General features: G+C 44.0%; 2 protein-coding genes across 7 annotated transcripts in view; one reads left to right on the top strand and one right to left on the bottom strand.

Moving 5' to 3' along the window:
* DEPDC5 (DEP domain containing 5, GATOR1 subcomplex subunit) overlaps positions 1-3042 on the bottom strand; it is a 90350-nt gene extending 87308 nt beyond the window's left edge. For all 6 annotated transcript variants that reach the window (XM_075215355.1, XM_075215376.1, XM_075215382.1 and 3 more), the window contains exons 1-2: positions 2933-3042; positions 2681-2777 (exon numbers count right to left, since the gene is read on the bottom strand). In XM_075215355.1, coding sequence (XP_075071456.1) covers positions 2681-2738 — 58 coding nt within the window. In that variant the 5' untranslated portion in view covers positions 2739-2777; positions 2933-3042. The remainder of the gene's footprint in view (positions 1-2680; positions 2778-2932) is intronic.
* A 26-nt stretch (positions 3043-3068) lies between these two features.
* PRR14L (proline rich 14 like) overlaps positions 3069-18706 on the top strand; it is a 29102-nt gene continuing 13464 nt past the window's right edge. The window contains exons 1-7 of the mRNA XM_075215346.1: positions 3069-3157; positions 3672-4097; positions 4965-5049; positions 6030-10296; positions 10855-10926; positions 11028-11361; positions 12050-12159. Coding sequence (XP_075071447.1) covers positions 3720-4097; positions 4965-5049; positions 6030-10296; positions 10855-10926; positions 11028-11361; positions 12050-12159 — 5246 coding nt within the window. The 5' untranslated portion in view covers positions 3069-3157; positions 3672-3719. The remainder of the gene's footprint in view (positions 3158-3671; positions 4098-4964; positions 5050-6029; positions 10297-10854; positions 10927-11027; positions 11362-12049; positions 12160-18706) is intronic.

Below are 18706 nucleotides of genomic sequence, written 5' to 3'. Positions count from 1 at the left end.
TTAAACAAGTGGCAGACAAAGAGGGGAAGCCAATTACTTTACCCCGGAGCCTCCAAAACAGCAGGCGGAAGTGCTACAAGCGGTGACTGACAGCCGCCTACGCGGCTCCTTGAGCCGCTGGCTGTCAGGACCAGGAGACACAAGTCTCCAATTAACATAAAATCAGCATTTGGGCTGCTACTGAGCCCAAACGCAGCCCGTTCGCCAGGCACTTAAACCAAACTGAGGCTTACAGGAAGTGGGGTATAGAGGGGGAGGAGCTAGGGCTTAGTTAAACAGAAGTTTAAAGTGCCATTTGGCCCTGTCCCTACTCTATATCCCAATGTCCCCCAAAGGAAGAGAGAAATATAGAACAATATGAAATAGACAATAACACAGCACATGACACTGCAGAAACAGGGATTGGGGGGAGGAAGGAGAGATGAGAGGGAAGGAAGGTGGTGGGGGGGAAGAAGAGAAGAAAAGAGATGGGAGAATAACATGTAGGCATTAACTATGGTTTTAGATGCAGATAGATCAACTCCATTCTGGGAAATTTAATAATCTATTTAATTTTATAGGATATCCTATATGGAACCTAAATAAAAATTCAAGTCTATTCTTCTTAGAAAGTTTATTCTTTTATTTTTTTACCCGGCAATTACACTTTTTACTGTATTACATTAAATTAAACAAAAACACTAAATGCCACAATTTCTGTAAAAAAAAAGTAGCCACAATAATGAAAACAAAACTGCAAATAGTTTATTAACCGTTCATACGAATGTGAACTTATATATACTTTGATAAAAGACAATTAGGCCACATACCCACTAGCATATTAAATGCATTTTTACAGGTAGCAATCCAAAAATCAGCTATTGCTACAGAATGCAATGCAAGTAAATACATCAATAGGTATGGCAACAAAAAAAGAAGCAATGGTTTCTGGTGTCAGACCCATTACATGTGTTTTACAAACAATAAAAAATAATTTTAAGAATTCCATTGGGCATGAGGCCTGATAGTGGATTCCAGTCAATTGGAGCACCTGAAACCTTTAAATTGGTCACAAACACAGCAATTTTGAAACTAAGTTGATTATCAGACATATCAGTGAATGCAGTCGAAAGATGACCATTATCACCTTGTGTACCCGCATTAACAGTCTCTTTGTCATTCAATGGACACTATTTAAACACTTCCCAGTCATCCAAGGAGCTCTATGTACTCCTGAAACGTCCTTATAATTTACGAATATCCTTGTCACCTAGAGAATTTCCTATCCCATCATCATCATCATTTATTTATATAGCGGCACTGATTCCGCAGCGCTGTACAGAGAACTCATTCACATCAGTCCCTGCCCCATTAGAGCTTACAGTCTAAATTCCCTAAAATACACAGAGAGAGATACACAGAGAGAGAGAGAGACTAGGGTCAATTTTGATGGCAGCCAATTAACCTACTAGTATGTTTTTGGAGTGTGGGAGGAAACCAACGCAAACACAGGGAGAACATACAAACTCCACACAGATAAGGCCATGGTTGGGAATTGAACTCATGACCCCAGTGCTGTAAGGCAGAAGTGCTAACCACTTAGCCACCGTTCTGGCCCCCAATCAGAAGATTCTAAAGCTGGGTACAAACTACAGGTTCTGCACCCGATTATTGGGCCAGTCAAATGATAAACTATTATGGTTCCAAAGCACATTGTATTGTTTCATTTGATTTCATAAACAGACTAAAAATCATGTTCAATGATGACATTCCAATCCTGCAGTGTGTATGTACGCACGACCAGATCTCCATATAGTTTACAGTCATGATCTTTTCAGCTGATGGTTATGACAGGTGAAGAGCACAGATCTGAAGGTAAAACATGTATAGTGTGTACACATGAATAGGTATGCTGATCAGCACTTTCAGCCATTGGTAAAATTGTTAATGGCATTGGGAGAAATTTTCTGTGTACCCAGACTTACTAAAAGATAATTTTTTCCTATCACTAACCATATTAGTCTGGCTTAAGCTGGGTACACACTACAGAAATTTCGACCAACTTTTTATGCCGAGCAATTTTACATGCGACCGATGGTCCGGTCGCTCGGTCCATGGACTGCATACACACTAGCCTTGTTTAGGACGATAAAGGGAAGAGCGGACGTCCCTTTAGCGACTTTTTACAGCCATGTTGTCGTGAGCAATGACTGTAATTTCGTACTCACTGTTGTGGATTGGTCGGAAGTTTATACACACTACACAGCGGAAACGAGATTGGAACGAAAATATTAAACGGTACGACCAACCAAATGAGGCGATAATCATCCATTTGGGCAGACTTTCGACCATCGTGTCAATGCACACACTGACCCGACTTTTGAACGAGCAGTCGTATGTCGGCTGTTTGAGCCAATTATTGCCCGAAAACAGTGTAGTGTGTACCCAGCTTAACTAACAAGAGTAAATATGCAATAATCAAAGCAAACTGCTTATAGGTTGCTATTAGTTACTGTAAATTCAAGAACCCAACTTATTTCCTTTTATACTGAGGAACTTCTATCACCCATTCATTTACTGACATTAAGATGCCTGTCCTCCATAACACACTCCAGTCTATCAGTTGAACATAGCCCTTGTTTCGTTATATACAATCCCCCTGTTAGGTATCGAAGATAAAAATGTGTTTTTCTGATCTCACCGCTGCCCCCAAAGCCCTTCTTGTGGATGACCAGCTTGTACACTCTGTTGGTTCTCATGGTGGACTGCACCCTGATCCCGAGCACAGGAGACTCGGCCTGTGGAGACAGGTAAAGAGGAGACATGACAAGTGTCACTTTCAATGACTGGAAAGGGGATCATGTGTAGGGTCGGGGGGGATGATTATAATATATATAGGGAACATGATACTGCGGCTAGGGCCGCTTCTGGGATTCGTGTGTTACTCAGTCACCTGCCGGTCTCTCCAGCCCGGTTTCAGGGATTTATTGACGGAAGCCCCGAGCCGGGCATCACTTTAAAACAGTCACGTGACCCATTCCCGGAAGTGACGTAGTATGACCGGCAGGAAGTGAGGTAAGTCGCCGTTCGGGAGGAGATTGTGACGGAGTCATGGAGCGTCCGAGAAAATGAGAGACAGGGGGAGAGCGAGAGACAGGATGGGAGGAGTGAGAGTCGGGTATGAAGTGTACAGACACCGGGGGGAGGGAGGGAAGGCTTGTGTACAGCCGGAGAGTGATATTCGTGCTGGGGAGAAGGAGTTGGAGAGTTAGAAAACTGAACTGACAGATAGGGTTTAGAGCTGACATGGCTCAAGTCTAGTAGAGTGGAAGTTACCTAGTTTTATTGTGTTAGTACAGACCCCAGGTGCCACTTAACCTCCACACTTAAAATGTATAGCTGTTGTCTAACTTTGTTATAGTGTGTAACTTTGTTATATTTTAATAATCTTCTGTTTTCTGAAATATCATTTTTTTTTTTTTAGATTTTCCAGGGTTATAAATTCTATATAACTTTGTGGGGTGGTCTGTACCTGGGCTGGCTGTCACCCCATCTGTGGGGTGGGAGATCCTCAGGCTTAGCTTACAGTCATTAAAGCAGTAGAGGGAGTAGGATGGAATCAAGCATTAGATGCACAGTTATAAGTGAGCTTTTAATAATTTAATTTTGTCTTTGTTTTTTGTTTTTCTCAGTAACCTGCAGGCAGTTTGGCAAACTGCTCCTCCACCTCAGATGTCATAATGTTGAAAGTTGACGTTCTGGAGCAGTGCCCTCTTTATTCTTTTGAGTCATCCCTAAACAGTATTGTCAGACACAAGTGGCCTCTGCTGCACGTGAACTTCACTGATGAGCTGGAAATTGGACCAGAACCAATTTCAAACCTGAGTAATCTTGATCAGGTAGCTCTTAAATTTGATCAGCAGAAGACACGCTTATCACAAACTGAGATCAGCAAGGTTACGGAGCCTTTTCACACAACAGGCCTTGTCCCTTGTACTGGGATCCAAGATACTAGAGAGAGCTTTATTTCAAACTCTGTTGTAATGTTGGATACTGTGGAGACATTGGCCCCAATGGAAATCTCGAAGTCTGCTCCAAGGATGCTACTCTCGGAATCGGTAAGTTTCCACACTTAAATATTTTTGAATGTCTTGAAATAGTTTTGTGAGGTTTTTTTGGTTTTTTTTTTTTTTTCCCCAGATCAGGGCTCCATATCCCCCCATTCCCTAAAGCACTTGCCCCTCTGCTGAGCTTTCATTCCCTATCCTATGGGTTACAATCTACAGAATGAGCACATCTCCATTTTCCTAAATGCTGAATTGACATGAGTGCACAAGCATTTACAATTCATCCGTTTTGGAGCTCTGTGTGTTACTCCATAAATGAAAGCACCCACCATGAACATCTGCACTCTGCCAGTCCTTCCACCTGTTTAAACCCAATCTAAACCGTTACCTCTCCTAACCATTTATTATAATATATATATATATATATATATATATATATATATATATATATATATATATATATATATATATTCCTCTCACCCTTTACTTCTGTCAATGTTTTGACAGTTATGCCTCTTACCTCTGTATACCATGCCAGATTTCTCAGTACTTGTTTTTAATATTACATATTTTGTTTTCATATTTCGCACAAACTGTTTGAATTTGTTTTACATGTTGAATTTGTAACTGAAACTTTTATCATTTTGTTTCTCTTTGGGTTGTGTCTGAAACTAGATGTTTCTATGTCTAGTACAACCACCTGGTCTACAAAAGCAAATAAATCTGACATCATTGCTGCTAAGTGTTTATAGCACAAGCTTAGTTTGTTACCCCCCAAACATTTCTTTTTTTTTTTGTTTGTTTTCAAGCTGAATATTCTTGAATCCATAAGTTTGTCCGCACTATCACCATTGTTTTTATATATTTGTGACTTTTATCATGTACATTGTGGTGGTAATATTGTACCTTACATTCTAGACTGAATCATCAGCCTTGCAGATGACTGCAGAGCTCCTTGAAATTGCTATCCATCCTGAGCTTCCCACCCAGCTACATATAAAAGGTAAAGGTGAACTTTGTATTTCACACCTTTGGACAGATTACCTCTTAGTGCAAACTAAAGGTAACCATTACTAAAATATCCCCTCCTGCTTCTCAAATCTTCAACAGGTCTGTAACTGGAAAACAGAAAATAATGAAATTATAACTGTTCAGCTGGGAGCTATAGTCCAGAAAAAAACTGGAGAACCATAATTAAAAGCCCACTTGTATAGCAAATCTTGTAATTACATGTATCAATAAAGGTTAATGAACAATGTTTTTATTGGAGCCAGACATGTTTGTTAAAATGTTAAATTCTACATCTTCCTAAATATTTTGTAGTCAAAGTTCCTGAGCGTGGCACCCATTAATTATGCATTCTCCAGGTAGTGCTACATGGAATGTTTTGCAGAAAGCACTGTGTGGTTTACTAGACTTATTCACTGTATTACACTGTAGCCACATAGGTATCAGAGATGCCAATATAAGACCACACCACTGGGCTGAATAGATAATTGTTGTGTTTTTCCTGTTCGTTGGAAACTCCATTTAACATTTTGTTTAGGCATATCCTAGAGATACTGACTTTTAAATTATATTGTTTGCATATTACGTATTTGTTTTATGTTTATGACTGGGCTATTTATGGCCATTGAAAAGTTGGCTAATCTAGCTTAGTGTCCTGTTCTTATTTGTACCAGCCTGGGTGGAACATTTGTGATGGAGGAATGTTTAAATGACAGGATCCCCAGACTGAGAAACTTTCCTAGAGACAGAAATAATATGCTTTTTTGAAAAGGTATCTCTGGACTAGGCTTCTGTTGCTGTTTCTGTTATTAGAGCGGCAAAGCTGACATCTTTCCACCTCACAGGCAAGGAGCAGGTGTTTCTTGTAAGAACAGGGTAGGAGGGTCTGTTGCACTCCTTGGGGAGAAGTAAGAGACTGAGAAGTAGTGATTACTTATTTTGTTTATTCATGTCTTCTTTTTTTGTCTCTTGCAGATGATCAGACTGTGATTGATTCTGTGCCCAAGCTGAGTGATAAAGAAGCAGGTATGGAAGTCATGGGCACTGGGGCAGTTTTACAATCAAAGCAGAGTGAAAAAGTGAGTAATCTGCAACCTTCGACTAACGGGAATGAGTCCGCAGATTTAGGAGAATCTGGATCTATCCAGGAGTTGTCAGAAGTGTGCAGTGTTATGGTGGCCATAAATCCCCAGACCTCATCTAGCTGGACTCCTCGAGGGCTAGTTCATGAAGAATGTGCTTCATTCACAAACGATGGAGATTCCTTAATGTGCCTGGAGGATAAACACATGCCATTTATTCGTACATCTCATGCTTTGACCAAGAGAAAGTCTGAGCATCTAGATGCTGTAGGAGACGCTGTAAACCATGAGGAAAAGTTTGTTTGCAAAAAGTCTAAATGTTCTAGCATTAATGAAGTTAGTAGTGCAGCTCTCATTTCAACAAAACAGGATACAAGTACAGCAGTTGAAGGAGCACATATACTTAAAAAGAACTGCTTGCAGTATTCTGCGTCAAGGGAAAGGTGCTTAAGTTTGAATATAGTGCCTGCCCATCAAGAAATAGAGATGGCCTCATCTGAAAAAGCTCAAAATAAAGAACACTTAGATGCACATCTTTTTATAAGACACTCTTTAGATAATATGGATACAACTGGGAAAGATCTTCATTTGTCAGGCCTCTCAAAGACTGATTCGCTGTTGGTTGAAAAAGAGCGCACAGCAACAGAGACTTTCAAAGAGGGACTCTCATTTACACCAAATCTAACTTGCTATGAACATTTGTTAGTTGCCAAATCACTTGACACAAAAGATTGTTCTTTTTCACTTTGCACAAGTGAATGTACCTTCAACCTCAGTAGAGACTCTGCTGATTGTCCTAAACGGATCGTTTGTGCCAACAAATCAGAGGACAGTATAGATGAAATTAAATCTGGAAATGAACACTTGACAGTTCCTCTGACAAGGGTTTGTGTTGAGCCTCCATGCTCAGAAACGGCAAACTGCTTTTCATCCATAGATTGCAAAAAAATATCCACTGTTAGCTATGGGAATAGTGATTCTGTAGGTCAGGAGCAGGACCTACAGAGAACAAGAGAACAATCCATTATGATGGTTGTCCCTTCTCTTGAACGCAAGGATGTTAATAAAAATGCTTTGATTGCAGAGACAAATTCTGAATATTGTTGTAGGATGAGGGAGACACATTGCATCATACCACGGAATAAGAGTTTAAATCTATCAAATGAAACGGGGGCCCTTGTTGCCTGCTGTACTACAGTGACACAGGGACCTCATCACATAGCACCTGCACTCGTAGATGACCCGATCTCACATCTCAAGATTGAAGACATTCATCATTGGAATACAGAAAAAGGCTCAAGTGAGATGTCAAAAATTGAAAGTTATGACTCGGACACTAATAATCCTAATGACCCCATTAAACAAGACCAGCCTACGATTTCCACTCACATTCAACCAAATCTGTCGGTAGCACTTAAAGGAACAAACTTGAAATCTGATTACTTGAAAGTGCATTGTCAGACAGTAGGCATCTGTTGTCCAGAAGTCACACCTCAACGTGCACTCGTACCATATGTTAATATTTTGGGTTTTCTGGAAAAGACTAAAGTACCTGCTATATTGTCTTTTGAGAATCCTGAAAATATGACCTCCAAAAACGTGGGATCCCAGGAACAGGTGTTAAATACAGATGCCTTAACAAGCAAGATGAAAGAAAGTAACTTGTTGGAAGAAGAACCTCTGACTCATTTGGGAGAGGAAAGTGTTGCGGATAAACCCATAGAATTGGGGCACTTGCACACATTGCAAAATCACACAGATCCAGACCATAATGAAGGTGGTAGGTTATTGGACCGCAGTGCAAATTTTAAAGAACATAAGAAAGAAATATGGTCTTCGAGTCAGCTGGACACAATAACCGCACCTCTCATTGAATGCCCGAAGGTTAAATGTAATGTTCCGGCAGATCCTTTTCCTAATCTATCTGCTAGATGCCATAGTATGGAAGTGCATAGTGAGGAAAAATCTAGTGTGGTTTCCATTCTCAATCAGCCGAAATGTATTTATCCTTTTAATTCAGGTGTATTGTATGACACTTCTGTACCTTTAGAGGTGAGTAAACCATTTCTATTCTCTCCAACAGCAGTAGTCAGAAGTGAGACACCATGTTATCAAAAAACAAATGAGTGCTCTTTGAAAAAAGATCTAGCCCGTCCTTTGTCCAACATACACAGTGTGCAAAATACTGTCAAATCGATCTGTGCATTGTCCTCCTCTTTGCCAGCCTCTCCTGTAGAACAGTCTGAGAAAAATAATAGGGATGAAAACTATAGGGATGACTTGATAAGCAGCTTTCACTTGTATGTTGCCGACTGTTCCTCAGCACATAAACTGGATGAGATAAGTGAACCTTTGACACACATTTACAAGAAGGAACCTCGATCAAGACCCAGAGTTGCTCATGAAAAACTTTCTCTGTCTTCAAATACTGTGAAGTCCTCTACATTGTCAGATATAAATCCAACAATAAGGATGCGGACAGTTCCAAATGAAGTCAGAACTCCATTTATGTTACTCGTGGAGGATTCTATGAAATACGAGAACAAGTTCACCCCTGTAAATAGACATAAAGGGGCACTTGGCAAGACCCAGGAAAATATATCTACTTCTGAAATTAAAATGCATGACAAGTCACTGTCACTACATGGTTGCCAATATCTAAGCATGCTGCCCAAAGCAAGTCCTAAACAATCAGCATGTTACATGACGATGGTCACTGCTAGAACTGGAAACAGGGAAAAATTTAAGTTGAAACCTTACGATGGAAAATATGGTCCTCTTAGTTGCTCCCCATTGCAAGAACCAAAAAGACCAAAGCTTTACAATGAAAATTGTGTCCAACATGCTAGTTCTAACTTGCTCAGTGGCACCGGCCACTTTTCTCGTAACACACAGAGCTGCCTTCTCCCACCAAGACAATCCTGTAAAAGAGAAAAATCTCTAAGTTCCCTCAGAAACTGCTCTCAAGTCACCATGGGCATCCCTGTGAAAAAACAGCCAAGCAGAAAATGTAAGGGCCTTACAGTCCAAGAGAGCATGACCACAAATCACAAGACTCTGACCTTCAAGACTTCTCAACCTTTCAAAGCACACACCTCACCTGCTATCAGTGTTGACTACAGACCATTGCCATCAAAACATCTATTTTCAAATCTGTCTTCAAAGCCTCTTTATTCTAATGTGACCAAGAGCGGTTTGGTTGCTACATACATAAAGCCTGCAGTTTTCCAGAAATGCACCCTGGATCAAAAGTTGCTGCTTCAGTTATCTACAATTGCAAATAGACTAACTTCCCCATGCAATGCTTCTTGCAAGTCAAAGTCTTTCTCTAGCAACTTGAAAGTTATTCCTTTTGGAGGTGTGCAGCTTCAGGCCAGGAAGCTGCTGAATGTCTTTTCTTGTGTCAACATGAAAATGAGTTCCCAGTCAGGACAAATGTGGCCAGAAAGTGTGTGCCTTAAATCAAGTAGAGATCATCTTCTTTCCCAGTCTATGGATCTTTATCCTGCATCTCTCCCCAACACTTGCTTCAGTAATCTATCTGACACATTTTCTTTGCGTCCCTGTGATACTTCCACATTCCCAGTTTCCTTTCACATAAAAGTAGATCCTATTTATTTGACAGAGTTGATGAGGTTCAATCCCCCTGACTATATGTTCAAAAGCTCACTACCTACTACAAAGTTATCCCAACTTTCTGAATGGACACTATCCCTTTTCCTCTCCTCGCACATGCCTGCTGCCTTTGAGAATGTTCATCTCCTCACACAGTGGAACCCACACTTCAGGACTTTAGAATCAAGTTCTAATTCCAGCTACAAAAGTAAATCTATAAGAGAGTCTGGATGCTCAATGCTTGGCCTTCATACAGTACTTGCACTTTCTTCTCCTGGGTGTTACAGATTATGGACTAGAAAAAGGAATCTGGGAAGCAGAATCCCCACCATACAAAAACTTTTTGTGACTCAATTTGCACATGGACTGACAGGATTACCACCACAATTTTCACAGCAAAAACAACTCTCATCTTCTCTGCCCTTTTCTCTGGGCCGCATTTTATCTACCTGGAGTCGCCATGGTTTGTCCGCCTTCTCCTCTGTTTGTACCACACCCCATCCAAACTGCAGTTTATGGCTGCCAAGCCAGAGCGTCGACATCAGGTAACCACCACTTTATACACAATTCTTTACGTATATTTTCTAGTATTTGAAGATCTGATCTATTCCAAGTGAACAAGGTTGAGTATAGAGAGACTATAATGTTTTGTATAATTGTTTTAGATGCACATATTTAATCACTATTGAGGCTCCACACTTGGTGAAACAATTAATAAAACGGTCAACTGAACATAATGAACATAAGTGGAGGCAAGATTTGCTTTGTTGACATTCTCTATGGATGCACAAATTTACTTGACTTTGCTAGGCATTACATTTTCTAGAGCACGGCCACGATATATAGAAGGTAGCCAGCCTACTTACATTCAAGAGAAAGCCTTAATCTAATTTAGCAAAAAATGGCACATTCTGTATCAAGTCTAAAATGTGTGTGTATTTGGTTGTGATCTTTTATGCATGGTGAGAAGTTGTTGGGCACTGTAGATGAAGTGTTTTATAAATTCTGTCTGTCTAGAAATTCAATTAATAATTTGTCCCACTGCTTTCAGCTCATTGATCTTGTGTTCTTTTTTTTCCCTTTTTGTGTGTGTAAACTTCAAGAAGTTGCCCAGATCCATTGATCAGTGTCCCTCAACTACCTGTGGATACAGTGCCTCAGTGGGATTCATACAGGTGAGTTATATTGTCCCTACTACAGCAAGTGCTGTAATAGTGTGCTTCTCTAGAACATCATGACTCATTTACATGACTTATTTATTTGTATAATTTTACAGTGCTGAAGTTCAGAACCTTTCTTCTCCTTTGATACTGAAGATCTGCCAACAAGTAGATCTAGGGATTCCTTTTGCTTTGTCTACTCGGCAGGACGATTCTGGAGGGTCATCAAGCTGTTTATCCACTCTGAAAGAAGATGTTCTAGTGCCTTCCTTTGCTTTTTCTACTTTGCAAGAAGATAATTTAGACCATTCATTTGTCTTGTCCTCTCATCAAGATAATGGTCTAGAACCTCCTTGTGTGTTACCTAGGGCTCAGGCATGTCCATTTCAGCAGCGAGAGGCTCTGACCATTCCATGTGGAAAAAAACAGACCAGTAGTCATGGAAATGAGGCAAGTATGAGACTTCAAAGCCCCCTTACATTCAAATCGCTTAACTGGGCAGAGATTCCTATGCCCATGATACTTGTAGTTTAGTAGAAACTGTCAACTGATCCATGCATCGCAGTATGGAGTTTGTTTGGAAACTGCTGCAGGTGAGGTTTTTGCCACAGCTAATTAGACAGTAGTAATGATATCCTCCATCTGCATATGTTACCATTAATACTCCATACTTTGAACCTTGGAGCAATCTGGGATTGCAGACCTCAGTGGGACAGACTTTCTCCAGAGCCACTGGGGTTCTGGGTGGTCTCAATTATGGTTGTTGTGGGGTTCTTTTGATGTTGTTAAAACATTTTTCCAGTGGACAAAATATTATTTTCTGCTGTAACCCTTTATTCAGCAAAAATTACTTGCCCACTACCTATAGGGCTACAAAACATGGTATATTCTTACATTGGTACAAATAGTTACTACTGTGGTCAACTCGGATCCTTTTTGTACTCTCATATGATACGTGAAGCATTGTGTATTACATGGCCTTACAAGCTATATATTTTTGTGTGATTGCATAAAATGTGTTTTAAACTTGAGTTAAATATTTGCATTCCAACATCTTTATCTTGCTTTGGCATTTATACTTCAGCTCACGCCACTTCCTACTTTCCTATTGTCAAAGACATCTATTCTATCTTCACAGAAACAAGACTTGGAACGGAAGCCTCAGAGAGTCTCTCAGATTCGAATCCGAAAAACTGTTCCCAAACCAGACCCTAACCTGACCCCAATGGGTCTCCCAAAGCCCAAGAGGTATGGAGCACATACTACATAAAACTATATACACCAATCACCCACAACATTAAAACCACTGACAAGTAATGTAAATAACATTGATTATCTTGTTACAATGGCACCTGTCAAAGGGTGGCATATATTAGACAGCAAGTGAACAGTCAGTTCTTGAAGTTGAAGTGTTGGAAGTAGGAATAATGGGCAAGCAGAAGGATCTGAGCGACTTGGACAAGGGCTAAATTGTGACGACTAGACGACTGTCGGATCATCTCCAAAATGGCAGGTCTTGTGGGGTTTTCCCAATATGCGATGGTTAGTACCTACCAAAAGTGGTCCCAAGGGAGGACAACCGGTGAACTGGCAACAGGGTCATGGATGCGTGTGGGGAGTGAAGGCTAGCCCATTTGCTCCAATCCCACAGAAGAGCTACTGTAACACAAATTGCTGAAAAAGGTAAAGCTGGCTATGATAGAAAGGTGTCAGAGCACAGTGCATCGCAACTTGCTGCTTAGCCACAGATCGGTCAGCACCATGCTGACCCATGTACACCTCCGAAAGTGCCTACAAAGGATATGTGAGCGCAGAACTGGACTGTGGAGCAATGGAAGTAGCTGGCCTAGTCTGACGAATCACATTTTATTTTACATCATGTGGATGGCTGGGTAAATATGCATTTTTAACTGGGAAAGAGATGGCAGCAGGCACTATAGGAAGAAGGCAGACCAGCGGAGGCAGTGTGATGCTCTGGGCAATGTTCTGTTGGGAAACCTTGGGTCCTGGCATTCATGTGGATATTACTTTGACATGTACCACCTACTTAAACATTGTTGCAGATCAAGTACACCAAATTCATAGCACTGGTATTCCCCGATGGCAGTGTCCTCATTCAGCAGGAGAATGTGCCCTGCCACACTGCAAAAGTTGTTCAGGAATTGTTTGAGGAGCATGACAAAAAGTTAAAATATTGACGTGACCTCGAAATTCCACAGATCTCAATCTGATCAAGCATCTGTAGGATGTACTAGAAAAAGAATTCCAAGCCATGGAGGCCTCACTTCGCACTTACAGGACTTTTAGGATCTTCTGCTAACATCTTGGTGCCAGATACTACAGGACACCTTCAGAGGTCTTTTGGCAGTGGTTTTAATGTTGTTGCTGATCGGTGTATACTACTTCATGTACTTTGTATAATGGGCAGTGTATGTTAATACTTTATTTATTTATTTTTTCCTCCGTTTGCTGTTGGAGAACATCGTAGTATATATATTTTTTTTGTTTTCTGCAGGCTCAAGATTTGTTCAACCTGTTTGTGACCACTTATTGGCCTAGCCTTCTAGCTTATTCTTCTAAGGTCACCCCTCTTAGGGAAGTTTTTATTTTCTGTCTTTGTTTTTGGGGGCAGTTTTTGTGTACTTCTTTCCTATTTTGGGCAGCAGTGGCATATATGCATATAGTCAGCTGTTTCCTTCCAGGACATGTTTGATTTCCCTAGTCCAGTCTGTTTAGCTGCTTGTGTGGCAAAGGAGACATTCACTTGAGCAGTGGAGGTGTTGCAAAATGGCATACCCAAAGCAGAGCTGACATCCTGGTCCGAGAACTATAACTACTAATGGTCACAGTCTAAGCTGCCTTTTTAGGAAAGCATAACGAAGAAAGCCATGGGTAGAAAGTGTTCCTTCATCATAATCTAATATTTATTTCTCTTTCCTGCCATTGGGGGACACTGCGATACAATGGGGTATAGTAGTGGGTGTGGAGTTTAGGCACTTATCAACTTCTTTGATCTCTACTCCCCTCCTTTACTATGCCCCTCCTCTGCTGTGGGTAACTCAGTTTTTTTTTTAAGTGCCTTAGGAGTTAGGTCACTTGGGTATAGGCTCCTGCCTATACCTAGTTTAGTTTAGATAATTACATGTTTTTATTTTACATTTTTACTTTTTTCCTTAAGGTGCCTCACAGAGATTGATCCTAGGACCCAGCGGGGTGAACAGCCCGGCGGCTTCCTTCACTCTGGGTCCCTGCGAAAGGTAAGGAGCGGCTGCTGCCTACTTGCCTTCCACCTCTTGCCAGCGGTCCATCCCCTAGAGACGAGCATTTAGCCAGGATAGCTCTAAATCATTTTGCCATTAGGGCTTTAGGTGCCCCACATAGGTTTGTCCGTTTAAATAGGACCGGGGCACAGCGTTAAATGTTGCGCGGGGGAGATGCAGGGATCCATATCCCCCCGCCGACGGACCAGTTGGCAAGCTCCCTCTCCCCCTAGACAACGAGCATCGGGAGTATAGTGCTCTCCACGAGGAGACAGCGCTACCCGAGGGGGACAGCACACACGCTGCCTGGGCACTGTAAATACAGCGTGTGTGCCGGAAATAGCCGACAGCCATACATTAAATATGCGCTGATCGGGACAAAGAGAAGCGGCCATTTTGGGGGCGGATCCGGAGGAGGAACTTCCTTCCACCCCCAGCTTCCTGTTTCCTGCATGGTGATCGCCATATTGGATTCATTCATCGTCCAGCTGCACGCTGCTCCTCTCCTCTCTCCTGCCTCTCCAGCGACTGGTATCGTTCCTATATGTTAAATGTCCTTCTGTTTTTGCATTGAAAGCCTATTACAAGCATTCACTGGCAGATTATATAACATTGCATAGAGATTGGAGTGCTGTTACAAGTTTGTAACCTAGTATATAGACTTGGTGTACAAATCTTACTGTGCTGACTAGAGACTGTACAAGTATATTTGTGAATTGTGTTCTCAGTTGCTTGCTACTGTAATACTGTGCAATTATGTCTAATAAGGGGACCTCTACCACTAACAGTAAGGGATCCTCTGGGGTGTCTGCGATGTACTTTGCCTGTGCCAGGTGTACAACTAAGCTTCCTGTTGGACAGCATGACAAAAATGCCCTTTGCACCGCATGTGAGGCAGGAGCAGCCAGCCCCAGCACAGCAACCAACAGCCATGGAAGAGCCGCTCTGGATCAAGTCCCTAGCCTCAGCCATGGAGAAGCTCACTAATGTGATGTTGCGGGCCACTGAGGTACGTGAACACACTACGGCATACACACAAGCAGCCAGCATAACTCATTTAGCAGAGCAGTAGGCCACAGTTACAGAGGCCCTGGGCCTGAACGCCACAGGGGACGCAGGCACATCCTCCCAGACCCCATTAGCTCAGAGCGAAGAGCGCCCGCTCTCGGTCACACACAGGGCGATTCTGGATGCTAATCATGGTCGTAACCCAGAATCGGACCACTCAGATGAGGAGAGGGAATTTGAGCTGGATACGCAGGAAGAGGACCCAGTTAGCACATTAGAGTCTGTCTCGTCCAATAACGTGGACAGTCTTATCTTGGGTATCAGACATACCTTAGGTTTTCCAGACCCTGAACCCACGGCCCCTTCGGGTTTCTTCCTGTTCAAAAGGACTAAAACACAGGTGGCAGCCTTCCCACCATCTCCGCAGATGGTGGAGACGGCCGACGCTTGGCTTAGACCGTGTAAACAATTTATGCCAGGCAGATTTAAGACCTTTTATCCCATTCCGGCAGAAGGTGCTATTAAATGGGAGGCGGTCCCCAGGGTTGACACCCCGGTTGCCCGTTTATCCTCTTCCTCAGCCATCCCTATCCAGGATCGGGTGTCTCTTAGGGACCCTACAGACAAAAAGTGCGACCTCACACTCCGTTCTGCCTACATAGCTTCTGGTAGCATGTTCAGGCCCACTATGGCAGTGGCCTGGGCCAACAAAGCTGTCCAGCTGTGGGTGGAGCAGTTAGTCACTGGCATCCAAAATAACACTCCACGGGCTGAACTCCTCGCCCTGGCATATCCAGGAGACCTCTGACTATATAGGGCAGGCAGCCATGGATGCGGTGTCCGTCAATGCTAGGATCGGCAGACTTATCATTGCATCACGGCGTACCCTATGGCTACGCTCGTGGACCACGGATGCCGATTCTAAAAGGTCTCTAGAGTCTTTGCCTTTTGATGGGGTCACCCTGTTCGGAGCAGAGCTGGAAAAGGTCATTGAGGTGGCCACGGGGGGTAAAAGTAACGCTCTCCCCATGGGGTCTCACAAACCACAACAGGGTCGCTTTAGTTCCTTCTCCCGGGGCCGGGGCAGCCCCCCTAGAGGTCAGTCTGCAACACCCAGGGCAGGGTATAACCGGGGTAGAGGCGCGTCCAGACGTGACCTCCCCGACCCCACACAAGCATCTGTGGTGGGGGCACGGCTCCTTCGCTTCCATCGCCAGTGGTGGGCAGCCACCACAGACGTGTGGACATGGGAAGGGTTGTCGCGAGGCTACATCATAGACCTAGCCCAGCCTCCCCCACCGAGGTTCTTTTCCTCCCCCATTCCCTCTTGCCCCCTCAAGTGCCAGGCACTTCAGAAGGCTTTTGTAAAGCTACTGGAAGCCGGCCCGTCCCAACGCAGGAGAGAGGGCAGGGCTTCTACTCCAGCCTCTTCCTAGTGCCAAAGCAGGACGGATCCTTACGGCCAATACTAAACCTGCAGTCCCTAAACAAGCAGGGTATAACCCAAAGGTTCAAGATGGAGTCCCTTCGGACGGTCATTGCAAGCATGGAGCAGGTAGAGTTTCTAGCATCTATCGACATCAAGGATGCCTATCTGCATGTCCCCATATGGGAGCAGCATCACCGCCTTCTCCACTTCGCAGTAGGGTCGGCCCACTTTCAGTTCAGGGCCCTACCCTTCGGTCTAGCCTCCGCACCATGAGTGTTCACCAAGCTCATGGCCACGATGGCGGGAATTTTGAGACAGGAAGGAATCACTATAGTCCCTTATCTGGACGACCTCCTCCTGAAGGCGGTCTCGGCAGATCTCCTAGCGCGTCATATCCAAACCACCATGCGGTTCCTGGAAGCCCACGGGTGGATTCTAAACTTGCAAAAATCCTCTCTCATCCCAGCTCAGCGTATGCGCTTCCTGGGTCTAGTGTTTGACACGGTGGCTCAGAGAGTCTTCCTACCACAGGCCAAAGTCAGCGCCCTACAGCGCAGGACCAGGACTTTGTTGGCCCGGCCAGGTTTCCATGCTCAGCTGCATGAAGCTGCTGGGGACCATGGTATCAGTTTACAAGGCAGTGCCGTTCGCTCAGTTCCATTCTCGCCCTCTCCAACTAGAGATACTCCGAAAGTGGTCAGGATCTCAGGAGTGCCTGGACAGGCAAATCATTTGCCTGTCGAAACCAACACGCTCATCCCTGGCGTGGTGGTTGACCACGCAGAATATAGTCAAGGGTCACACCCTTCAGACGGGCCTCTGGACCTTAGTTACCACAGACGCAAGTCTGTCAGGCTGTGGAGGGGTCACGGGGTCCCTCAGGTTTCAGGGACTCTGGTCCCCCCAAGGTCTACTCTTTCTATCAATGTCCTAGAGCTCAGGGCAATTCACAGGACTCTGACAAGGGCGCAAAGGTTTCTAGCAGGGAAACCTCTCCAAATTCAATCAGACAATGCCACGGTCGTGGCATACCTCAATCACCAGGGGGGAACTCGCAGCGCAGGGGCCATGCGAGAGACGGCCAGAATCATGCTATGGGCGGAGCGCCATGTGCCGCAGATTTCAGCCATCTATATCCCAGAGGTGGAAAATTGGGAAGCCGACTTCCTCAGCAGGCAGAAGGTCCACCCAGGCGAATGGTCCTTATGCAAGGAGGTCTTTGCCCTCCTAACAGAGCTGGAGCATGCCAGAGATCGACCTCATGGCCTCCAGACTGAATCATCAGGTCCCCCGGTACTGCTCCAAGTCCCGGGATCCTCTAGCACACGCAACAAACGCCATGGCAACTCCATGGCAGTTCCGACTAGTGTATCTGTTTCCCCCCATACCCATGCTCTCGCGGGTACTAATGAAACTAAAAAGAGAGCGGGTCCCCGCAATCATAGTAGCCCCTCACTGGCCGCGCAGGGCATGGTTCTCAGACATTCTAAAAATGTCAACAGGCCCTCCGTTTCGCCTGCCAATGCGACCAGACCTCCTCGTTCAGGGCCCCCTTCTCTGCCACGATTTGGATCGGCTGGCTTTGACGGCATGGTTGAGACCTTAATACTCAAAGCCAAGGGCTTCTCGCCACGGGTCATTGACACTATGATCAAGGTCAGAAAGTCATCCTCCTCGGCCATATATCACAGAGTCTGGAAAACATATATCCTGTGGTGCAAGTCGCGGGATGCCCACACTTCCAGGTTTAGCCTACCTAGGCTACTGGCCTTCCTGCAGGAAGGTCTAGATAAGGGACTCCGGCTGGGGTCCCTTAAGGTCCAGGTCTCGGCGCTGTCTGTATATTTCCAGCGGAAAATTGCGGTTCTCAGCGAGGTCCAGACTTTCCTACAGGGGGTGCTTCACACACAGCCCCCTTTTACTCATCCGGTAGAGCCCTGGGACCTTAATCTGGTGCTTAAAGTGCTCCGCCAGCCGCCTTTTGAGCTCCTTCAAACAGCGGAATTACACCATCTCACTTGGAAGACTGTGTTTCTCCTAGCTATTTCTTCAGCCCGGAGAGTGTCTGAGTTGGCAGCGCTCTGCTGCACCTCACCCT

This window comes from Mixophyes fleayi, chromosome 1 (genome assembly GCF_038048845.1).
Source record: "Mixophyes fleayi isolate aMixFle1 chromosome 1, aMixFle1.hap1, whole genome shotgun sequence".
Lineage (NCBI taxonomy): Eukaryota > Metazoa > Chordata > Amphibia > Anura > Limnodynastidae > Mixophyes > Mixophyes fleayi.
The sequence above is the reverse complement of the archived record's forward strand: the minus strand, read 5'-3'. Positions and strand labels throughout refer to the sequence as shown.